Genomic DNA, 19,322 nt, shown 5'->3' on the forward strand with positions numbered 1-19,322 from the left:
AGTGTAATGATTGAAACTAGAAAGTTTGTAAATCGGAAGAGACAAATAACAATACAATACTTCACAGCCAGGACAAATGGATTTATTGGTTTGCCATTAAATAGCACTCTGCACTCCTACTGAGAGTAAGTGAACCAAGTAATTAATAATGGGAAATTGGCCACAAATTGGCTTGTGTTAAAAGTGCTAGATGGTGTTAATGAGAAAAAGTGAAAGCAGAGAAAATATTGATGGCAATGGTTCCATGGAGCCCTAAGCAGTATATTGAGCTTTTGTTGCAAACATTTTTTTTCAGAATAGAATAGTACATATTCTAGATCATACACTGTAGACAAAAAATATGGTGATAATGAAAGGCAAATGTGCCTGAATGAAACTCTACAGGGTATTATTCTCTCTTGAAATTGTTTGAGTTGTAAAATGACACTATTAATTTAATTCCATTAGATAAGGGGAAGCTCAATGTAGTAAAAATAGGTTATACTGAAAATATAGTTTCTAAAATAGTTCCAAAAGTATAAACAAATCCATATTTAGGATAGCGATGGCTCCTCCACTCAGTATATACATGAGACGAAAAAACACACAAACGTGTAGGGGGAGACTTCACCAATTATGTGTACTGTGAGAAGTGTTTCCTAAATATATTATTCCTTTTAATTGTTAATAATTAAATTAATAAATAATTAAATGTTAGTTTTGATGTAGTGACTGATTGCAAGACAAAAAAAGTCAAATGATTTACACCTGAAGGAATTTGCCTCTGTTCGATACACCACAACTGATTAAAAGGAAATTATGCCAACAGGTTTTGGTGTTCTTATTTATATACTTATTTATTTGACCACATAATACATATATATATATATATATATATATATATATATATATATATATATATATATATATATATATATATTGAATTAGCAATATAATTTGTAATTTACCAGTACTTGGGAATTTAATGTGGTTAAAATTATTGTAGCTAATAAAATACGTCCATAAATCTAACCTGTTCTGCACTTCCATTCGTTATAGGTCTCAAATGTCTAGTTTTGAAAGAAACTGACTGTTATAGTTAAGGTGACCAGACGTTGCATTTTGGATGGGACAGTCCCACTTTTGGAATACTGGTCCCAGCATCGTCTCGATGGTAACACAAATGACAGACTATTGTATTTTCATACAAGCTGTTGTGTTTCTACCATATCTAATGTATTACAGTACAACACTTGATTTGACTAAAAAAGGCTGTACAGCGCCGTGCAAATCTGGAGAATTACTGAACAGTCAACGTTCATATTTGCAACCAATCGCACAGAATTGCGGGCGGGTTTATCCACGGAGTGTTGCTAAACAAACTGGTGGCTATCCTCGTCTGAATCACCACTCTCGCTGCCTGAAGAGGTTAGACTAGTCTAACAATATCAGCTCATACAGGTACCATTGTATTGTGTTGCAATTATTCTCTTCATCCATGATATTTGTATATCTGCGTGCAAACGACTTTGCTTCGTGTATAGCTATAGGCAACAATTGTAGAAATCAACGCTGTCATTTCACATCACCGTGCCATGTTTACAACGCAGCGCACTGAAGCTTGTCATGGTTTGAACACTTTGTGCATAAAATAGCCCAATACAACAATAGGAGGGGCTGTTGAAATAAGTCTATATTCATTTTCAGTTCACCACAGGTACCCTCTAAGAAACGTACATTCGTGAATAATACAAAATAATTTATGAACTAGTTACATTTGTGAAATTCATATTGTAAAAATATTTTACAAGTTTCATTTTTTATTTCTTTACATATACAAGTTATGTTGTTTTTAGCAATAATGAAATACAATAGTATCAGGTCACCTGGTGCCATTTTAATTTATTTAAAAAAAAAATTTTACATTGATAGTTGAGTACTGTATGTGAAGCAAATAGTTTAAAACAATTACAAAAAAAGAACCACGTCCTCGTTTCATTTTACCTTTTTTAAAAAAAAAAATATGTACATAAGCTGCCTTAGAGACATCACTTTTTAATTTGGTGACCCCTTATATTTATTTCTATGTTAAATCTATATTTTATCCTGCAAAGTTTAAGAAGAAAATAGAGACAACGGAGTACTGATATTTAAGATTAATGCTATCTGTTGCATAGGTGTGATTGCTCTGTAAGGTATTTTATATGTATTTACATAAGTAACACAGCTTTTAGTTTAATAGAAGAAAAACAACACGATAAAAACATGTTTGTACTTCAGCAAAAGAGGCAAATGTCAGGCCTCGAATTACTGGGGATCCCTAGTTTTATTTCCAAATTTCTCCTTTAACATGATGTAAGCTGACGGGCATCGCTTAAAATGGAAAAGAACCTGTTAAAAACATGTTAATTGTATGATTTATTGCACACAGTCAAAAGAGGATATTTAACACATTGTATCACCTTAATAGTAATAGTTTAATAGTAGAAAGTGTATTAAAAAAAAAAAAAATCATAGTATCTATTAATCACGGCACACTAATGATCCAAGCAGAAACTGCAATAGAAAAAATATACAGAACAAATACCATAACATATTATATGGTAAGAAATTCAATATTTTGAAAAAAAAAAATAGATTGTATGAAGTAACCATTTAATAAATAGAAATACTGAGATATATATTGTTTTCATACAGGAAGGGTCTGGTTTGCAGATTGGCCACTGCAGGATAGCATAGAGATAGAGAGAGAGAGCAATGCATGTTGTGTAGAAATGACATTACAAAGACAATAAGATCATTCATTAAAACAAAAAAAAAGTTTTTGAAATTAAAAGATTCCACTCTGAAGATCACCATGAGTCTCTGCATTCACTTTCAATATGATATTAGATAAAACATTGCCAAAGTGAAAATAAAAAACAGAGATCTTCCCCGTAGCGTTGACGTTGGAAGTTATTCACAATATTTCCATACTGTCCCAGTTTAAGGACTTAAAAATCTGGTCACCGTAGTTATAGCAAATATATATTTGTATTATAAAAACAAAAACATGACAAAAACAGTCATTTAAGAAAGCAAACCATTCCTTCAGACAGTGTTACACTTTTATTATCATTTCACCTGGAGGGTAAATTGTCCCCACCCCTTCAATCGCTTATTTTCCAAACAGCTGCTTCCCCTTTTGACTGACATTGCTTTGACCCAGAATACCCTGCTGAGCTGAAGTTACCCAGGAAGTGCAAGTGTAGCAGAATTCCTGACAATAAGGCATAGGAAATGATCACGTTCTTTAACCTAAAGTATTTGCTATCACATGTGTTTGTTTCAAACCTGCAGTAATTTGAGACCTATTTAAATAATGAAAGCGCAAAACAGGTAAGATTTATGGAATTATTTTATTAGCAATAATTAATTTCAGTTCTTAATGAGCACAGCTGCTGGCTGTAGTATTACCTCAGTGCTGCCGCTTTGAAAGCAGGTTCACTGTCAATTGTCTATTTTTTTTTCTAACAATGTGTACAAGTCTCTAGATATTTTTTGTCATTCAGAACATGTAAACCCCAGCCTAGTGATTTACATGGCGGCTGCATTTACATTCTCACCAGGTTTTTTTAAGTGCCCCTCTAATCAGGTCAGACTTAATCCAGTCCAGCCACATTCTCACATATTGGAGTGTGACTGCGTATTGGAGTGTGACTGGATACAATATAGGGATTAAAAAAAAAAAAAAAACAACACTGTCCTGATACAGATATACAATATATATATTTCATATGTAAGGAAATATCTTATTTTAAGCACAACAATCTTCCACTGGAATAAAAACACTGAATGCAAACATTAAATGCGTCTTTAAAACATCACAGTGCGAAAAAACAAATTCTCTTTAGATGCAGTATGGTGCGACTGTGAGGGAATAAACTTGCCATTTCAAACACTTCACACCAAACAGTATTTCAGCTGGTCTACCAACTGCTGTGTATATTTGTACATTTGTTTTGAGGTGTGTTTTTAATATTAGTCATTTTTGTACCTTCACATGTATTCTCTTCTTGCTGAAAATACGTCATCGTGAAAAGTAACTTGTATACCTTTGGATTCTGAGGAGGTTTCTAAATATGTTTTTTTTTTCTTTCCCCACAGGCTAACAGGCTTCCAAATTCCTCCTCCCATAACAAGTACAGGAGCTGTGTTTTCCCTGCGACTCACAAGCGATTTTGCTGTAAGCGCTCATGGGTTTAAAGTTTATTATGAAGGTAAGAAGCTACTTTAAGTACTAAAAGTTCCTCATAATATTTTTGAATGGAATTATTACCGGTGGTGAGTGTAATTCTTCTTATTATCCCAATCGGATCTTTTGTAGTGTAATATGTTTCTTCATTCAACTGCTTAAATGACTTGGCAATGTTTTTCAGTCAGGTTCCCCTTCATTAATGAGGCATGGGGCTCAATGCAAACTTTCCTGGTTAAATGAAAACAAAGAAAATGAAATAAAAAAAGAAAAAAATAACAAAATAACAAATCACTAATCATTCTATACACCTATAACCTTACACATTGAGTAAGGCCCAGTATTTTCCTGTTTAAAATTAGTTACTTTTAAGGCTAATCTAAGTTTTTGGTGTCACAATTACTGTACTACTAATAATATAAAGAAATAGATTTGAGATGAAGTAAAAGGTACAGATTTTGAGAGTATTGCTTCCGTCTGTGCAGATGGTAGAAATAGAGAAGAGTGCATTAGTTGAGCTTGACAAGCAAGCTGTTAATTCATTTTTTTTATTGTATAGAATTATACACTGGAGGGGCTCCCGAGTGGTGCATCCAGTAAAGGCACTCCGCGTGGAGTGCAGGATGAGCCCTATAGCCTGGACGTCGCCGGTTCGAGCCCAGGCTATTCCACAACCGACCGTGGACGGGAGCTCCCAGGGGGCGGCACACAAAGGGAGGGGGGGGGGTGTCCTTGGCTCACCGCGCACCAGCGACCCTTGTAGTCTGGCCGGGCGCCTGCAGGCTTGCCTGTAAGCTGCTTGAGAGATGCGTTGTCCTCCGACGCTGTAGCTCTTGGATGGCTGCATGGTGAGTCAGCAGTGTGAAAAAAAGCGATCGGCTGATGGCACACGCTTCAGAGGACAGCGTGTGTTCGTCTTCGCCCTCCCGAGTCAGCGCAGGGATGGTAGCGGTGAGCTGAGCCTAAAAATAATTGGCCATTCCAAATTGGGAGAAAATAATAAAAATAATTGGCAACGAATAAATAAAAAAAAAAAAAAAAAAGACAATTATACACTGGAGACTCTTATGACTGTCAATTCTAAATCACCTATGACCAACAAAAATTGCAGTAAATCTTAACCAATCAATTTACATGTTAAATTAGTTTATTTTTTGGTACTGAATACCGTAATTGTGTTATTATTGCTAGTGGTTTTTACGCCAACAGCATGACTATTGAAAACTGTAAGCATTCTATCTGAGATAGAAACAGAATTGGCAATCCACATGTTTTTCCATCATAAGCTTTTCCGGTTTGTTTTGGTCTACCAGTAACATATTTTCTTTATTTATAAAGACAAATAAAGCCTGTGCCTATGTGTGTCTGATTCCGATTTGATGTGTTGATCGTGGCAGAGATTATTTGACAAAACACTGTTTCTTTATGTAAAATAAAAAAAAGATAAATAAAAAACTGCAGCGTTTTGCTAAAACAACCTAAAAACAGACAATCCACCTACCACGATTCTCTCCTGCAAAATGGAATGAAAAGCCATCCGATTGGCAGCACTGCTCTCTGTCGCTTTCCCACCTCCTCTATGCATAGCATGCCTCTGTCAAATGCTTAAATGGACGGGGACTCATTTGCATGTTAGCTTCAGATTTAGCTGGCAAATATATATATATATATATATATATATATATATATATATATATATATATATATATATAAATTTCTAGAATTTTAAGAAAAATGTTTTGTAGCAAAAGTTTTGCTTTTCTGGAAGAGGAAAAAAAGTTACAAGAATTAGATGCCTACAATTATTTATTTCAGCATTTTTTTTTTTTGCAAAACTCCAAAAATGCTAATTCAAAAGTATTCATACCCTTTGATGCTATGACATTGTCCACAAGGGCTGTTTTTCCTCTAATGTCACAGGAAATTTAGTTCCAATACTGTAAATCCAGAAATATTTGTGGCCAAAATATTTGGCGAATCACACCCAGAAGACCAATTTCGCTCCAGAAATGTTGGTGACCTGTTGCCCTGAAAGTTGTATACTACTTCACTTAACTTAACATGGATTTTACAGAATTATACTGTAGCAAAAGATGAAAATGAATACAGTTTTTATTTATTATTTAGAAGATATTCTGAATTGTACCAAATACGAAGCTACTGTACTGTAAACCAATCTGAAAAAACAATTTCAAATCCACGGAAATATCACTTGTGCTGGTAGTGTGGCTTTCCTTAACTGCATTCAATATCCCAGAAAGAAACTAGCCTGAAATGATCAATTCTTTTTTTCCCTAGTTCGTGGAGAACAGACATAAGCCAGTTTGCATGCTTTGGCTTTATTGTGGATGTTTTCAGATCCACATCAATATCAGTAATGTCCGGCTACTTATGCCCTCTAGCGGTCGGATGAATTTCGAGTCAACCATTGGAAGCATTTATATATTGGAAGCATTTATATATGCACCAAAAATGTTTAAGATTTTTTGTATGTGAAAATCGCATAATAAAAGGCTTGCAAATATTTCTGGATTTACAGTACATGATTAAATGGATTCCATAGCATACCAAAAGATATTGGCCAATCATCTGAAACCCTCTGCTACAAAACTTGGTTTAAAGCGCAACTGGACGTTCCAACTCAACAACGATCCAAAGCACACATCAGAATCCACTTCAGAATAGTTAAAGAAGAATAAAATCAAGGTTCTCTAATGGCCTAGTCAAAGTCCCAATCTAAATCCGATTGAGAATCTTTGGTATGAGTTGAAGAAGGCTGTGCACAAGAGAAGTCCTTGGAATTTGAATGAACTGGAACAATTTTGTGTTGAAGAATGATCAAAAATCACTAAAGACTCATTGCTAAAGACTCACTCCAAAAGCTCATTGACAAATATCATAATCGTTTTAAAGAGGTTATTATTGCTAAAGATGCCTCAATTAGCTATTAATTTAATTTTCCTTGTGAATTAGCATTTTTGGAGTTTTGCAAATAAAATGCAAAAAAACCTATTTATTTTAACTTTTTTTCCTCAAAAGCAAAACTTTTGCTACAAAAGATTTTTCCTATAATTAGAGAGATATTTCTAGAAATTATACATTGGGGTATGTAAACTTTTGACTACAACTGTGTGTGTGTGGGTGTATATATATATATATATATATATATATATATATATATATATATATATATATATATATATAGCTCAAAGAGCTAGCTATATATATATATATATACAGTCAACCCTGTTTAAATCGCCTGGTAAGGGCCATTGGCAAAAATGGGCAGTAAATGAGGGTGGCGTTATAGTGATGGTCAAAAAAAAACCCCAAAAAACACACAACCATCTATGTTTGTAATAAATTAATACGTTATACAATTACAGTATCTTCAAGCCATTTTAATAAAACATTAATCTTTTTTAAAACTACAGTACTAGATGATAAAACGTCACTGGTAGACCTGCTTTACAACAGTAGGTCTACTAGTGTTGTTTTATCATATTTTCCCATCTGTATGAAACATACATGGTTACTTTTGAGGAACTGTTTATACTTAAAAAAAAAAACTAATAAAAAATAAACACTCTTAGTGTCAAATCACCCAAACATTAATTCCATAAAAACAAAGCGTATGATTTCCTTTTTTTTTTTTTTTTTTTTTTTTTACTGTACTGGTCATTTGAACTTTAGTGTTTGTGAAATGACTGTAAGCCTGCTGAATACTATCCTTCATTGAACGATGCCATCCATTTATTTCACAAAGCAATTTAAGCTCAACAACATTCTTTTTTCAAGCAGTTAATAAAAAATGTTGAATATGTACAGGCAAACACTTTTTTTAAACGAAAAGTAAAAAAAAAAACATATTCTGTTGTTTACAAAACTGATGCTTTAGTTTAAGTCAGCCTTCATTTGTGCAAAACTTGCATGTAAACAAACAAACCTCTTACTGTACTTTTTTTATTTTTATTTTTTTTACTGTGGTTTATAAAAGTCACTTATTTTAGACTGCGTCAAGCCTTTTTCAGGTTAAACAAATCGACCCATTCCATCAAGGTAAGCCATTTGTTTTATCCATTGCAAGGTCTCCAATTGTCTTTCCATTAACAGTATGCCTCACTTATGCGAGAAAACATTTGCAGTATCTTGCTTTCTTATTCTCAGATGCATACATGCAGATTTTTTTTTCTTTTGCTCTGGTGTTAAATGTAGGGTCGACTCGCCATGTTGTACTTTCTGTTTTGCTTTGGGAGCAGGAGTGTTGATGACATTGGTATGAACGTTCAGTTAACAACGAACTAGGAAAGCGAGTCAAAGGTTAACTGCATAACTTTGTTGTTTTACTTGGCCATGAATATTTCGCTGGCACTACAATGAGGGAAACTACAATGCTTATATTTACGTTTGCTTGGCTTGGGAAGTTGGCGGATGGCGGACAGCGTGGAAGTGATATAACGGGTACAAATGGCACTGTTTTTATATTTGTTCAGAGAGAATAGCTGGCGGTATGCGAGGGTGGTGTTATAAAGGGGGGTGGTATAATGCGGGACAACTGTATATATATATATATATATATATATATATATATATATATATATATATATATATATATATATATATATATTGTATTGTTACGTAGATGTTTCAGGGTTTATAAAGGTTGGAGGTGATTCCCAATAAACAGGCAGATGTGACTTTGAAGTAAAACAAAATGAATAACTCTTTATTAATGTGTTGATAAGTACAAAACAAAAGCAGGCCACCGTGCCTTTTAAATCAGATGCTCTTGCACATTCTAGTCCTTACAGAGATATGGTGCTCTTCCACTACCAGCAGCTAACAGCTCTACTGAAAGACTGACTGGATGACTGAACGCAGCAACAGCTTCTGAATGCTCATTGAGCAGGCTTCTTTATAGCCTCAGTAGAGTGTGCGGGGCATTTCCGAAATCGGGTCACATGCACTGCAATGTGTCATTTCTAACATTAACAGATAGACACAATGTTAAGTCTATTAAATAAGAGTATTACTGGAATTTACTGGAAAATGTAATACAAGTAATTGCAAAGCACAGGTGATACACAATATTTCCAGATATTTCCAATACCAATAAAAAACTAAAAAACACCCAACCCATTACAGTATTATTGTAGCATTTTTTTATATCTATTTTGCCTAACTTAGAATCATTGGAGGTTATTCTACTGTGACAATCATTTACGCAAAAATATACATTTCTGTTTTGATACAGTGTATCAGGTACTTTAGCAAACAAACAAGTAATACTAACAGAAACAACTTGTTTTGTATTAAAGTAAATGCCTATTGATTTTCACCCAATGCTTTTAAAGCTACTGTATGTCCATTAAATAGGGTTTCTCCCTATGACATTAGGCACCCTTACTAAGGACCCCCACCCAATGAATCCATAGAAATGGAGTACCTTACTTTTATTGCAAACAACATATTGAAAGAATGATAGAAAATGAATAAAAAAGAAATGCATTTTAATTTTGCTACCTTTTTCAATACTACTGTTTTCATAATGTTCAGTGTTCTTTCTCAGACATTCTTCTAACAATCACCCCCTTTTGTTGTATAATGGTACATTCTCATAGTGCGGACACAAGCTGACATCAGTGTTACATTCAAAATATCCCCAAGTACCTTACAGCAGCATCTGAAGTAATTAATCCCCCAGTCTGGGGAATATTGCTTTGTTAGATTAATTTCTGAGAAAAAAAAAATAATGTTGTATGTACTACAGCCCCCCCTGAAACCAGTGGCCCCAGTTTGGGAACCACTGCATTATAAATACTTTGTCAGTGCTGTTAACAGTAATGGTGGGGGTTCATACTTTTAGTTAATGTTGAACATTATTAGTCTTATTTTTTTACAACGAGGTGTGGAAAGCTTAACTGACTTGTCCGATCCATATTTTTACTCCCTCGACAATTAGTCTGGCTTCACTGGTATTGATGAAGCAGCATGTTAAAAATGCACGGGTTTGGTTTCCCTAATTGCCCAGTTGCAGTTCCATTTGTGATGCATATGGTTATGTGTTCTTCTATCCTCTTGTTTAATGTCTTTGTTTTACCAATACATATACATACCAGGACTTGACATAATTTTTTTTGTAGAACTGTGTGCATATACTGTTGGTGTGACATTGAAATAATGTGTCATTTGGTCTTAATTTGTTTAGTTAGAAGATTGATATTTTAGGGTTCATTGGTTTCTAAACATTACATGTTATTTAAATATACATGAAGTGTCTTTGCTTAAGCTATAAATCAACATTACAATACTGCCTTTTTTTACACTATGGAATATATTTTAATGATCTAAACACCTTTTGATCTTAATATCACTGTTATTTATTTCACTATGGTTTGCCTCAGCGGTTATTTAAAAATATCAATATACAGTCAGCACTATCCGTAACCCAAATACACGACACTGCCCTTGTATTAAGAATAAAAATCAATCCCCATTATATATATATGTAACAATTTAATGCACTTACCCATCACACGCAATTTCCGACTCTGTCACCAGTTTTGTGATACAAAGCCCATCTCTTCAATGTTACAGTTATCTAAATAGCCGTCATATCTGTGACCTTTGTTGCTTTTGTGCATTTTCATTCTGTGACATTAGGGACTTATAGAGCACTATATTTTGCAATTTTGATTATAGACGGGATATTGTTTAAATTCTGGAAACTGTGTTGTTGTTGTTGTTGTTTTCATCTTTTGGTTTTGTTAAATTACATTGCCTTTTACTTTTTACGCAGTTCTGTGCATGGATAACATTTAGAGTTCGTTTTGCTGTTAGGTCGTGTGGCAAAGTGGTTTGGAGTGCACAGGTGTAGTTGGTGCAGTGCTCAGGAATAATACACACAAGACAGTGAAAGTTCAATAAAACAGCTCCTTTATTTGGCTGGGTTGCGTGTCTACAACACTTAAATAATAAGCACAGGCTCTACACAGCTATGTGTATCGCTCTGTGCAAAACAAGGGTTTCAGTCCCGAAATAATACGACACTTTATAACAACACCAAACACAAACACGGTCACTTCTCCAGACAGTGAGTGCTCATGTGCAGGTGGGGTGAAATACAACAGTTTGTGAATCAGTGGTGCAGTGTAGTCCGGGCTTTGGTGCTGGCTAACAGTGACAGCTCCCGGTTTATGCTAGCCGCCTACAGTGACAAACGACAAACAGTTAGCACAATCAAACAAACAAAACACGAAACACGATAATTAATTGCTTCCGTTTCTTAAACGGGTCCTCTCAGTAACCATAACGAATGAACAGATTACATTGTCAGACCCCCTGTTATACCTTTAGTCACGCCCCCTGCGTTAGCTAGTTCAATCATGTCTCCTCCAATCCATGACTGACACATCGTGTACCGCATTAGGGCGATGACAATGGGCATTGTGACTCCGCCCCCTTCCTGGATGCCTGGCTTCCGACTGACCCTGGAATGAACTGCCAGACCATCCAGTACGAGGCACACTGTTCCTGTTCTACAGCATCCTGACAGGTCAGGGAGGGAGATTGTTGACTCATTCGCTCTCTGTCACAGGTTGTTAATGGGAGATTTTACATACCGCTACAATACGTATGGATTTAAAAGTATGTACTGTATTACAGTTAACGTGATGTCTCTTTAGTTTTGGCAAGTGATATTTTCAGAATCATATTGTTCTGAATTAAAATACTACTTCTGTTGAAAATATAGTACTGTCCCAACAAAACCAACTACAGTACATCTAAATGGAAGCCTGTTTATTTTAAAACACAGTCCTTTCAGATTTTTGATATTGTATCTTTTTTCTGTTCCCTGAAAAATGGACAAGGGTTGGAGCGGGCCAAAATGAAATAATCAGATATGCGTCACACATGTTTACCATCACAATTTTTAACAGTCAAAATTTTATAGGGTGGGATATGTGAGTGCTGACTGTAATAAAAAAAAAAGAAAAACTACAGAAGGAGGATGCCCGAAATAACAGAACTTTCACTGTTTTGTTATTTACAATAGGTTATCCCCATTGATTGATTTCTGTTTTGCATCTTGATTTATAGAAGATCTTGCAAATCCAATAATACATTGCGGCATGAAGTACCAGGAGCATAATGATGATAATAAGAAACACTCAATGCAGTATGACATTCATGTTTTGATCGTGGTTTAACTTTGGTTGCCATAGATGCAGAGAGTAATGTTTTAACTTTTTCCTTTTCATTTATAATGCAATCTAATGAGCCTGAGTAAAACCAATCAGGAAAACGTCAGTTTAATGAATCCTAGCAGTCTACAACTATCAGTGATAGTCGGGAGTTCTCACATTAAAGACATAAATCTCTCATTTTTCATGAAACCCATTTGTTCATTTAGTACAACGTACCTTTCAAACTTTGCTTGTGTATATTCACCATTTTGCTTATTTCCTCCTGACCGTTGACATGCAGTTATATAGAATGAGAAAGCAATTGCAGAAATAAATATGGAAGGTCCACAGACAGATTAAATTTGTCAGGCAGTCAATTTGACATAGTATTCCTGTGATATAATCTTGCTCATTGTGAGAAATGTATTTATTTATTTTTAGCCTTTTTTTTATTCATACCCTATGTCACACATAACTGCACCGGAAAAAAAAAAAAAAAGGATAACAGCTCGTAACTCTCCGGTGGGTCATCAATTAAGTCTGGTTATGTCTGAATGCTGCCTACTTTGCTTTAAGCAGTTGAACATACTATTTCACTTGGGGATTCTCAGCTCAGGGAATGTAATTCATATTTTCTGTAGCAATCGGTAGTGCATAAAACTGAAGTACAGTAAAATGTTTATTGTAATATGCAAACTTAAACATTTTGGGATACATCAACCATCGTTTTCAGAAAATAACATTACCCTGTGTAAAACGTGCATGTCTCAGCAGTCTTGGGTTACATCCCTTGTGTAACTCAACTTGTATAATGTACATAAAAACAACACTGTATACAATATAAAATAATACACTAAAATACTATTAAGACCACTCTGTCAGTTCCAATCAAATGTTTTTTAAATCATTTTGTAATACAGTATCATTATTTTTTTTAATTAAAATGCAGTTATACAGTAGTACAACACATGCGTTGTGTTATTAATATCTGGAGATTGCTTCTATACCTGCAATTACCTAAGAAGTGGGTGACTGTACTCATGATTTTGTGTTTCATAGAGTGGTTTGAAATTTACAGGGAGAGACATATCCAAATATGCATCTCAGTGTTCCTTTAATGCTGTTGCTGTCAATGCAGGCATTTGTTGATACAGATGATCCTTTCCAAGATCGTTAGTCTACTCTATCCTTTGCCTGCAGCAATATCAATTTGAAGTCTGATCTTGTCAGCCTGCAGAAGCTAAGAACGATCAAGCCTTAGTCAGTACTTTAATGGTAAAACTGATAATGCAGGTAATGGTGTTGAAGGTTCAGTTTGGATACGTCTCCTTGTAGGCCACATCTCTTACCATTATGCAGGGATACTGTTGCAGAAGGTACTGTGCTACAGATGCAACATTAATTACTGCAAACTCTGTGGATACTAAAAATCTCATGGTGCTGTTTTAAGAGCAGGCATGTAAACCACAGTTCCCTGGCTACATCAAACCTAGGCCAATAACACAATAGCTTAGCTAAATCCCCCAACCTTGGCTTATTCTCAAAAAGGTCTGCCTTGTCAGTGGGTGCAGTACATTCCAGTAAATACTCTTGCTGCATTTGCTTCAGTTCTTCATAGACTGTTTGCCATACTTGTACTTACTGTCCTTTTCAATATGCAATGATCCGTCATTCATAGTAATTTGCAACAGTATTTTTTCTCCTTTTTTCCATCCCTTTAGCTGAACTGCTTATTTACATCTATACATTCAATCTTTCCTCAGTTCAACAGTGAAAACCCTTACATCACAGCTGATTTATCTTTGCACAGTGGGTTTCTCATTAAACTTTAAAATGTTGTACACTACCTTTTTGCTTGGCTGCAAAATCAAATTCAAATGCCCATAATGCTTTAACAAAATATCAAATATTCATGAAAACTATCAGTTACTTGATCAACGTACAATTCACGGGACAGGACCAAGGGCTGCATGAAGGAAGAACCTTGGGAATTGAAATAGGAGATAAGTGCTTGTGACTTTAGCAGAAGGACAGAGGTCTCCCCCCAGCTCTCGGAGCCACCTCCGAGGAGTCTAGGCCAAAAGCCTGGGCTGCGAGGCTGGGAACAAGTTTTGTACTGCAGAGAGGCAGAGTGTCATGGGTGAAAACGATTGGTGAGCAGAAGAATGAGAAGTATTGGAAGACAAGACCAATACGGCCAACCTCTAAGGTTGGGAAGTGAGCTTCACTTGCCCCCAGAGGGAGGCCATTGCAGAGGATGGAGGGAGGATGGAGGAAACTAAAAAGCAAGACGGAGAATCAGGGAGTGACTAGGCTTTAAATAGGAAGATTTACAGATATTTCTGTGGGACAGAACAGGGGAGGAGCCCCAGCGCCTTGCCCTCTGAACCACACAGAGGTTACAATATTGACAAAGCAATTGAAACATTCTTTCAATCTTAAAGCAGGAAAGCAGGAATGTTCTTAACCCCCTCGTGAGGGCTCATGTATAATGTACAGCCTTAAGCTGAAATACGCCAAAGCTGAAATATTAAAATATACACTGCTTTACTATGTAAGCATAAACCCATTTTCATATATATTTATTTGAGTGAGGCCAATGCATATTTATTCAAATCAGTATGTGTAGATGGTGACTGTTATACCAAGAAAAGAAAAACATGACTTCAGTTGGGGATGATTGTAAGAGCTCACCCGCTTTGAGCTTTGATTGCCCAGACAGTAACCATGGTGCGTCTTTCTTGCCTTGCTTAATCCCACAATTCCATTACCAAAGAATATTTATAGGGCAAATTGAAACAACTTTTCATCTACATACAGCACCACTTGGCCATGTGACTGAAGCAATGTTTTAAGAATTGTCTTGTGTATTGGAACCTGAAGGAATCCACAGCATGCATTTACAAGATAGGATAGGATAGTCTTTTAAAGAAATACAAAATAATTACAAAGACAGGCTTTACATAACTAAATATGTAATAGAATTGGATAATTATACAAAAAAACAATAAGAGACCAGCTATTTTGTAATATATTGTATACTGAATAAAACATTTAACATATCCTATAAAAACATATTGTACTGAAACAAGAAAAAAAATAGTTTTACAGCACTGGGGAAATCACCTAGGATTGTATCTACCACTTATCTGTGGTTATTCCGGGAGTTCCCTATAAATATGTAGTTGATACAATCCAGGTGAATTCCTGGTGGTCTATACAGTAGCTTGTGCAAATCAAACCCTTTGCAGTAGAGGGTCTGATTTTCTGAAGAAAAAAAAAAAAGAAAAAAAAATATATATATATATATATATATATATATATATATATATTCAAACACAAAACTAGCACTTCTTACAAGTCTCTAAATTAAATTGTTTATTTATGTTTTTCTTTTATGAATAACATTGTTTAACTGACCATTTGAATTAAAAACCTCTGAGAATCTAGCATAGGAAGTGGTACATTTCAATGTATTGTTAGCTTCGGATCAGAAATACCTGTCGTAATCTAGAGTTCTGTGACAGGTAAAATGGCAAGAGGGGTCATCTACATCTTTAAATGCAATTCCTTTAATTTAAAGTGACAAACACATCTGCCTCTGTCATTGCCTTGCCTATAGACAGATGGATTTTATTATTTTTTTCTTTCCTAAGAGGTTTATTTAATATGAAGCATGCATTAATCTTCACTTCTTGTGTATTCCCTGTTGTAAATAAACTAGCCAGTTTGCTCTCAAGTGTATCAGTATCCTAAGTGCTGCAGCACAGCCTCAGTATTTTAACCAAAATCATGCATGCAGCCAGACGTGAATACTAATGATGTACTTTACTTCATCAGCTTTAATTAAATATTGGGAAAAATGAATATATTCAGGAATAGTACACCTTAATCAGTAATTTCCCAAACATGTAAAACTGACAGAGAGGAACGGATACAATGGTTTCTGTTTATTTAAAAACACTTGTGTTTTAAATGTGTGAAAACTGAAACAATGAGTCCTTTAATTTGTAAAGCAGAACAATCAAATCACTTAATGTTGCATTGCTAATGAAAATAAATGGAATGTGTTATAGGTTATATACTAGGGACATTTATTATATTTTTTCACAAGTAAAGAGTCAAATGGAAATGAGTATTGTTGATTTTTATAACATACTGGTCATTTTTCTGCAGCTATGCAATATGTAGTCATATCTCAGTTTCACAAGCCTGCTGGATCAACCAAACAGCAGTGTGAATCCCATCACTACTCACCTGTTGTGTTATTGCTTGATAATACATGGTAACACAACACAAATAAAATCATTAAGACAGAGGAGTGCCATTAACGTGCATTCAAAAAATGAATCTCCAAAACAATGAATGTATTAATTGAAGAATTGTGATTAATTTACTGCCCATCAAAAGAAACTTGTCACTTATATTTGGATAAAATTCACTAGATGTGATCGAAAAATGACAAACTCTGTTTTAGAGCAAGTGCAGTGACTTTTTATTGTGCTGATTAACAATTGACATCACGAAGATGCTGCAAAATGATCTGTTGATCTTGGGCAGGTGTTGTGACTCTTGGTCTCCCAGTTCATGGCCTGTCATTGACAGAGTGTGTCTGGTTATACCGTCTCGCCAGGTTTGAAATTGCTGGCTGTGAGCACCCAAGACGACGAGCCACAGTACGCTGCCCTAGTCCAGCCTCCAACATGCCGATTGCACGAAGGCGCTGCTGTCTTGACAGACGTGGCATATTGTTTTTTTTTCTGTGATTTTCTTTATTGCTTTTATTTAAGCTTGCAATTCAACAGCTGAAATCGCTCCATATCCAGTGTCCAATCAACTGTCTCACTAATTAGGTGATTAAGTGCATATGCTTCAGTCATAGTCACTCAAGCGTGTCATGGTCAAGGATGAATGATCGAGTAATCAAAAAACATTTTGTCAATGTCCATCATTTATATACCTTATTTTTTTCGAAAATAAATGTGTTATAATAGTGATACATTTCTTTTGATGCTCGATATATATATATATATATATGTGTATATATATATATATATATATATATATATATATATATATATATATATATATATATATATAAACGCATTCCTTTTTTTGGGAGATAATTTTTTTAACGTAATTCATTTCCTGCAGCACTATTTTAATACACTCGAGTGCATGCCAGGATTGAATGAGTGTCATCATTGTTTGAATATAAAATTTGTCACTGAACCGCATTATGTAGCAAAGCACTCAAACCGAAGGACTTGTGAATGGGAAGTTTATTTTTAAAAAACGTTCTGAAGGTTCATTGGATAGAAAGAGGGTTACTTGTCAAAGTGAGTTCCATTATCACAGAAGTGCATCTAGTCTGCTGTACCACCTGCATGCTAAACATGCTTTCACTTCTCAAAATACACTTTCTAGTGAATCAAGCTAAGTATGATAGTATAATCATTGCTGCAAAGTGGATAGCTACTGACTGCAGACCGGTTAACATTATAGCATTGTTTTATTTCAATAACCAAATTTCTTTTAAACTATATTATTTACAAATTATGGAGCATATAACCATTAGTCAATTAATGTTTTTTTTTTTTTATCTAGGAAGTGTCAAGTTATTAATAAAAGATCATTTAAAATTATTATTATTATTATTATTATTATTATTATTATTATTATTATTATTAATATTATTATTATTATTATTATTATTATTATTATTTTTATTTCTTTATTTCTTTATTTCTTTATTTCTTTATTTCTTTATTTTAAATTGCAATGAAAAACATCAGTTTATGACTAAAAGAAACTGATAATTGCAAATGCAGTAGGGGAGTAATAAACTGCCTCCATTGTGATTTAGCAGTTGGTTCAAACAATTTAACAACAAATGCTGGATTGTAAATAAATATAAATCTTCAAAGAGGGACCAGCAAAAAGGATCCAGAATACAGAAATAGGAAAACAGGATTTTTATGCTGGGCTGCTTTTTGGATACTACGACTACTACGACTACTACTACGATTACTAATAATAATAATAATAATAATAATAATAATAATAATAATAATAATAATAATAATAATAACAACAATAATAATAATAATAGCATCAGTAATAAAACAAACTTAAATGAGATGGATGCAGTAATTGTATCATGTGATTAAAACCAAGATTAACTAAGATTAAAATTTGTAATCTCAAGGTCAATCGTGATTAATTTGTGTGTGTGTGTGTGTGTATATATTGTAACACAGCAGGGAGGGGGTTAATATCCTCCCTGCAGAAAACATGTGCGTATGCACATTTTGGTTAATTGTTTTATTAGTTTTGCTAATTGTTTATTGTTTAATTATCACCCGCACCTGATTATATTGTAAATTAATGTCAGGTGCAGGGTATTTAAGACGTGCAGCTTGTCTGTACGAGGCTGCTGAGTAGAAGGAGGCAGATAGTGTGCTCTGTCTCCGAGCAGTCGTACATAATTAAGTGCTGTGTGAAACCGGTGTGTTTTGTGTAACAGGTAAACGGCTTAGCCATCCTGCGAGTGAGTCAGGGATTTACCTGTGTAGTTAGCGCTCCAAACGGAGCTAGCTGTTTATTTTTGTTTGTGTTCTGTTTATTAAAAATAGCGCAATCGCGCTTTAAAAACCCCATTTCTGTGTCCTGGGTCTGCTTTAAAGGGGCAAACGAATGACCGTGAGTGCCGGCCGGGTTACATATGGTGGCAGCGTGTGTGGGCGCCCCTACGACCCAAAAAGAAATGGAAAGCCTAGAAGAGTTGATCGCCAGGATCAACAAAAACACAACAAGAAGCAAACAACCGCCAACTACAGGAGGAGATTGAGAGGCAAAGAGAGGAGCTGGGGTGGCCCCCGTTAGAAATAAAAGAGCGGGAGCCGACAGAATTGGAGCTGCTG

The 19,322-nt window shown here is 34.8% G+C and overlaps 1 protein-coding gene across 2 annotated transcripts in view; it reads left to right on the forward strand.

Moving 5' to 3' along the window:
* LOC117400350 (CUB and sushi domain-containing protein 3) overlaps positions 1 to 19,322 on the forward strand; it is a 524,933-nt gene that overhangs the window by 114,408 nt on the left and 391,203 nt on the right. For both annotated transcript variants that reach the window (XM_059022384.1, XM_034000180.3), the window contains exon 3: positions 4,126 to 4,238. In XM_059022384.1, coding sequence (XP_058878367.1) covers positions 4,126 to 4,238 — 113 coding nt within the window. The remainder of the gene's footprint in view (positions 1 to 4,125; positions 4,239 to 19,322) is intronic.

The sequence above is a fragment of the Acipenser ruthenus genome, chromosome 4 (assembly GCF_902713425.1).
Source record: "Acipenser ruthenus chromosome 4, fAciRut3.2 maternal haplotype, whole genome shotgun sequence".
NCBI classification, from domain to species: domain Eukaryota; kingdom Metazoa; phylum Chordata; class Actinopteri; order Acipenseriformes; family Acipenseridae; genus Acipenser; species Acipenser ruthenus.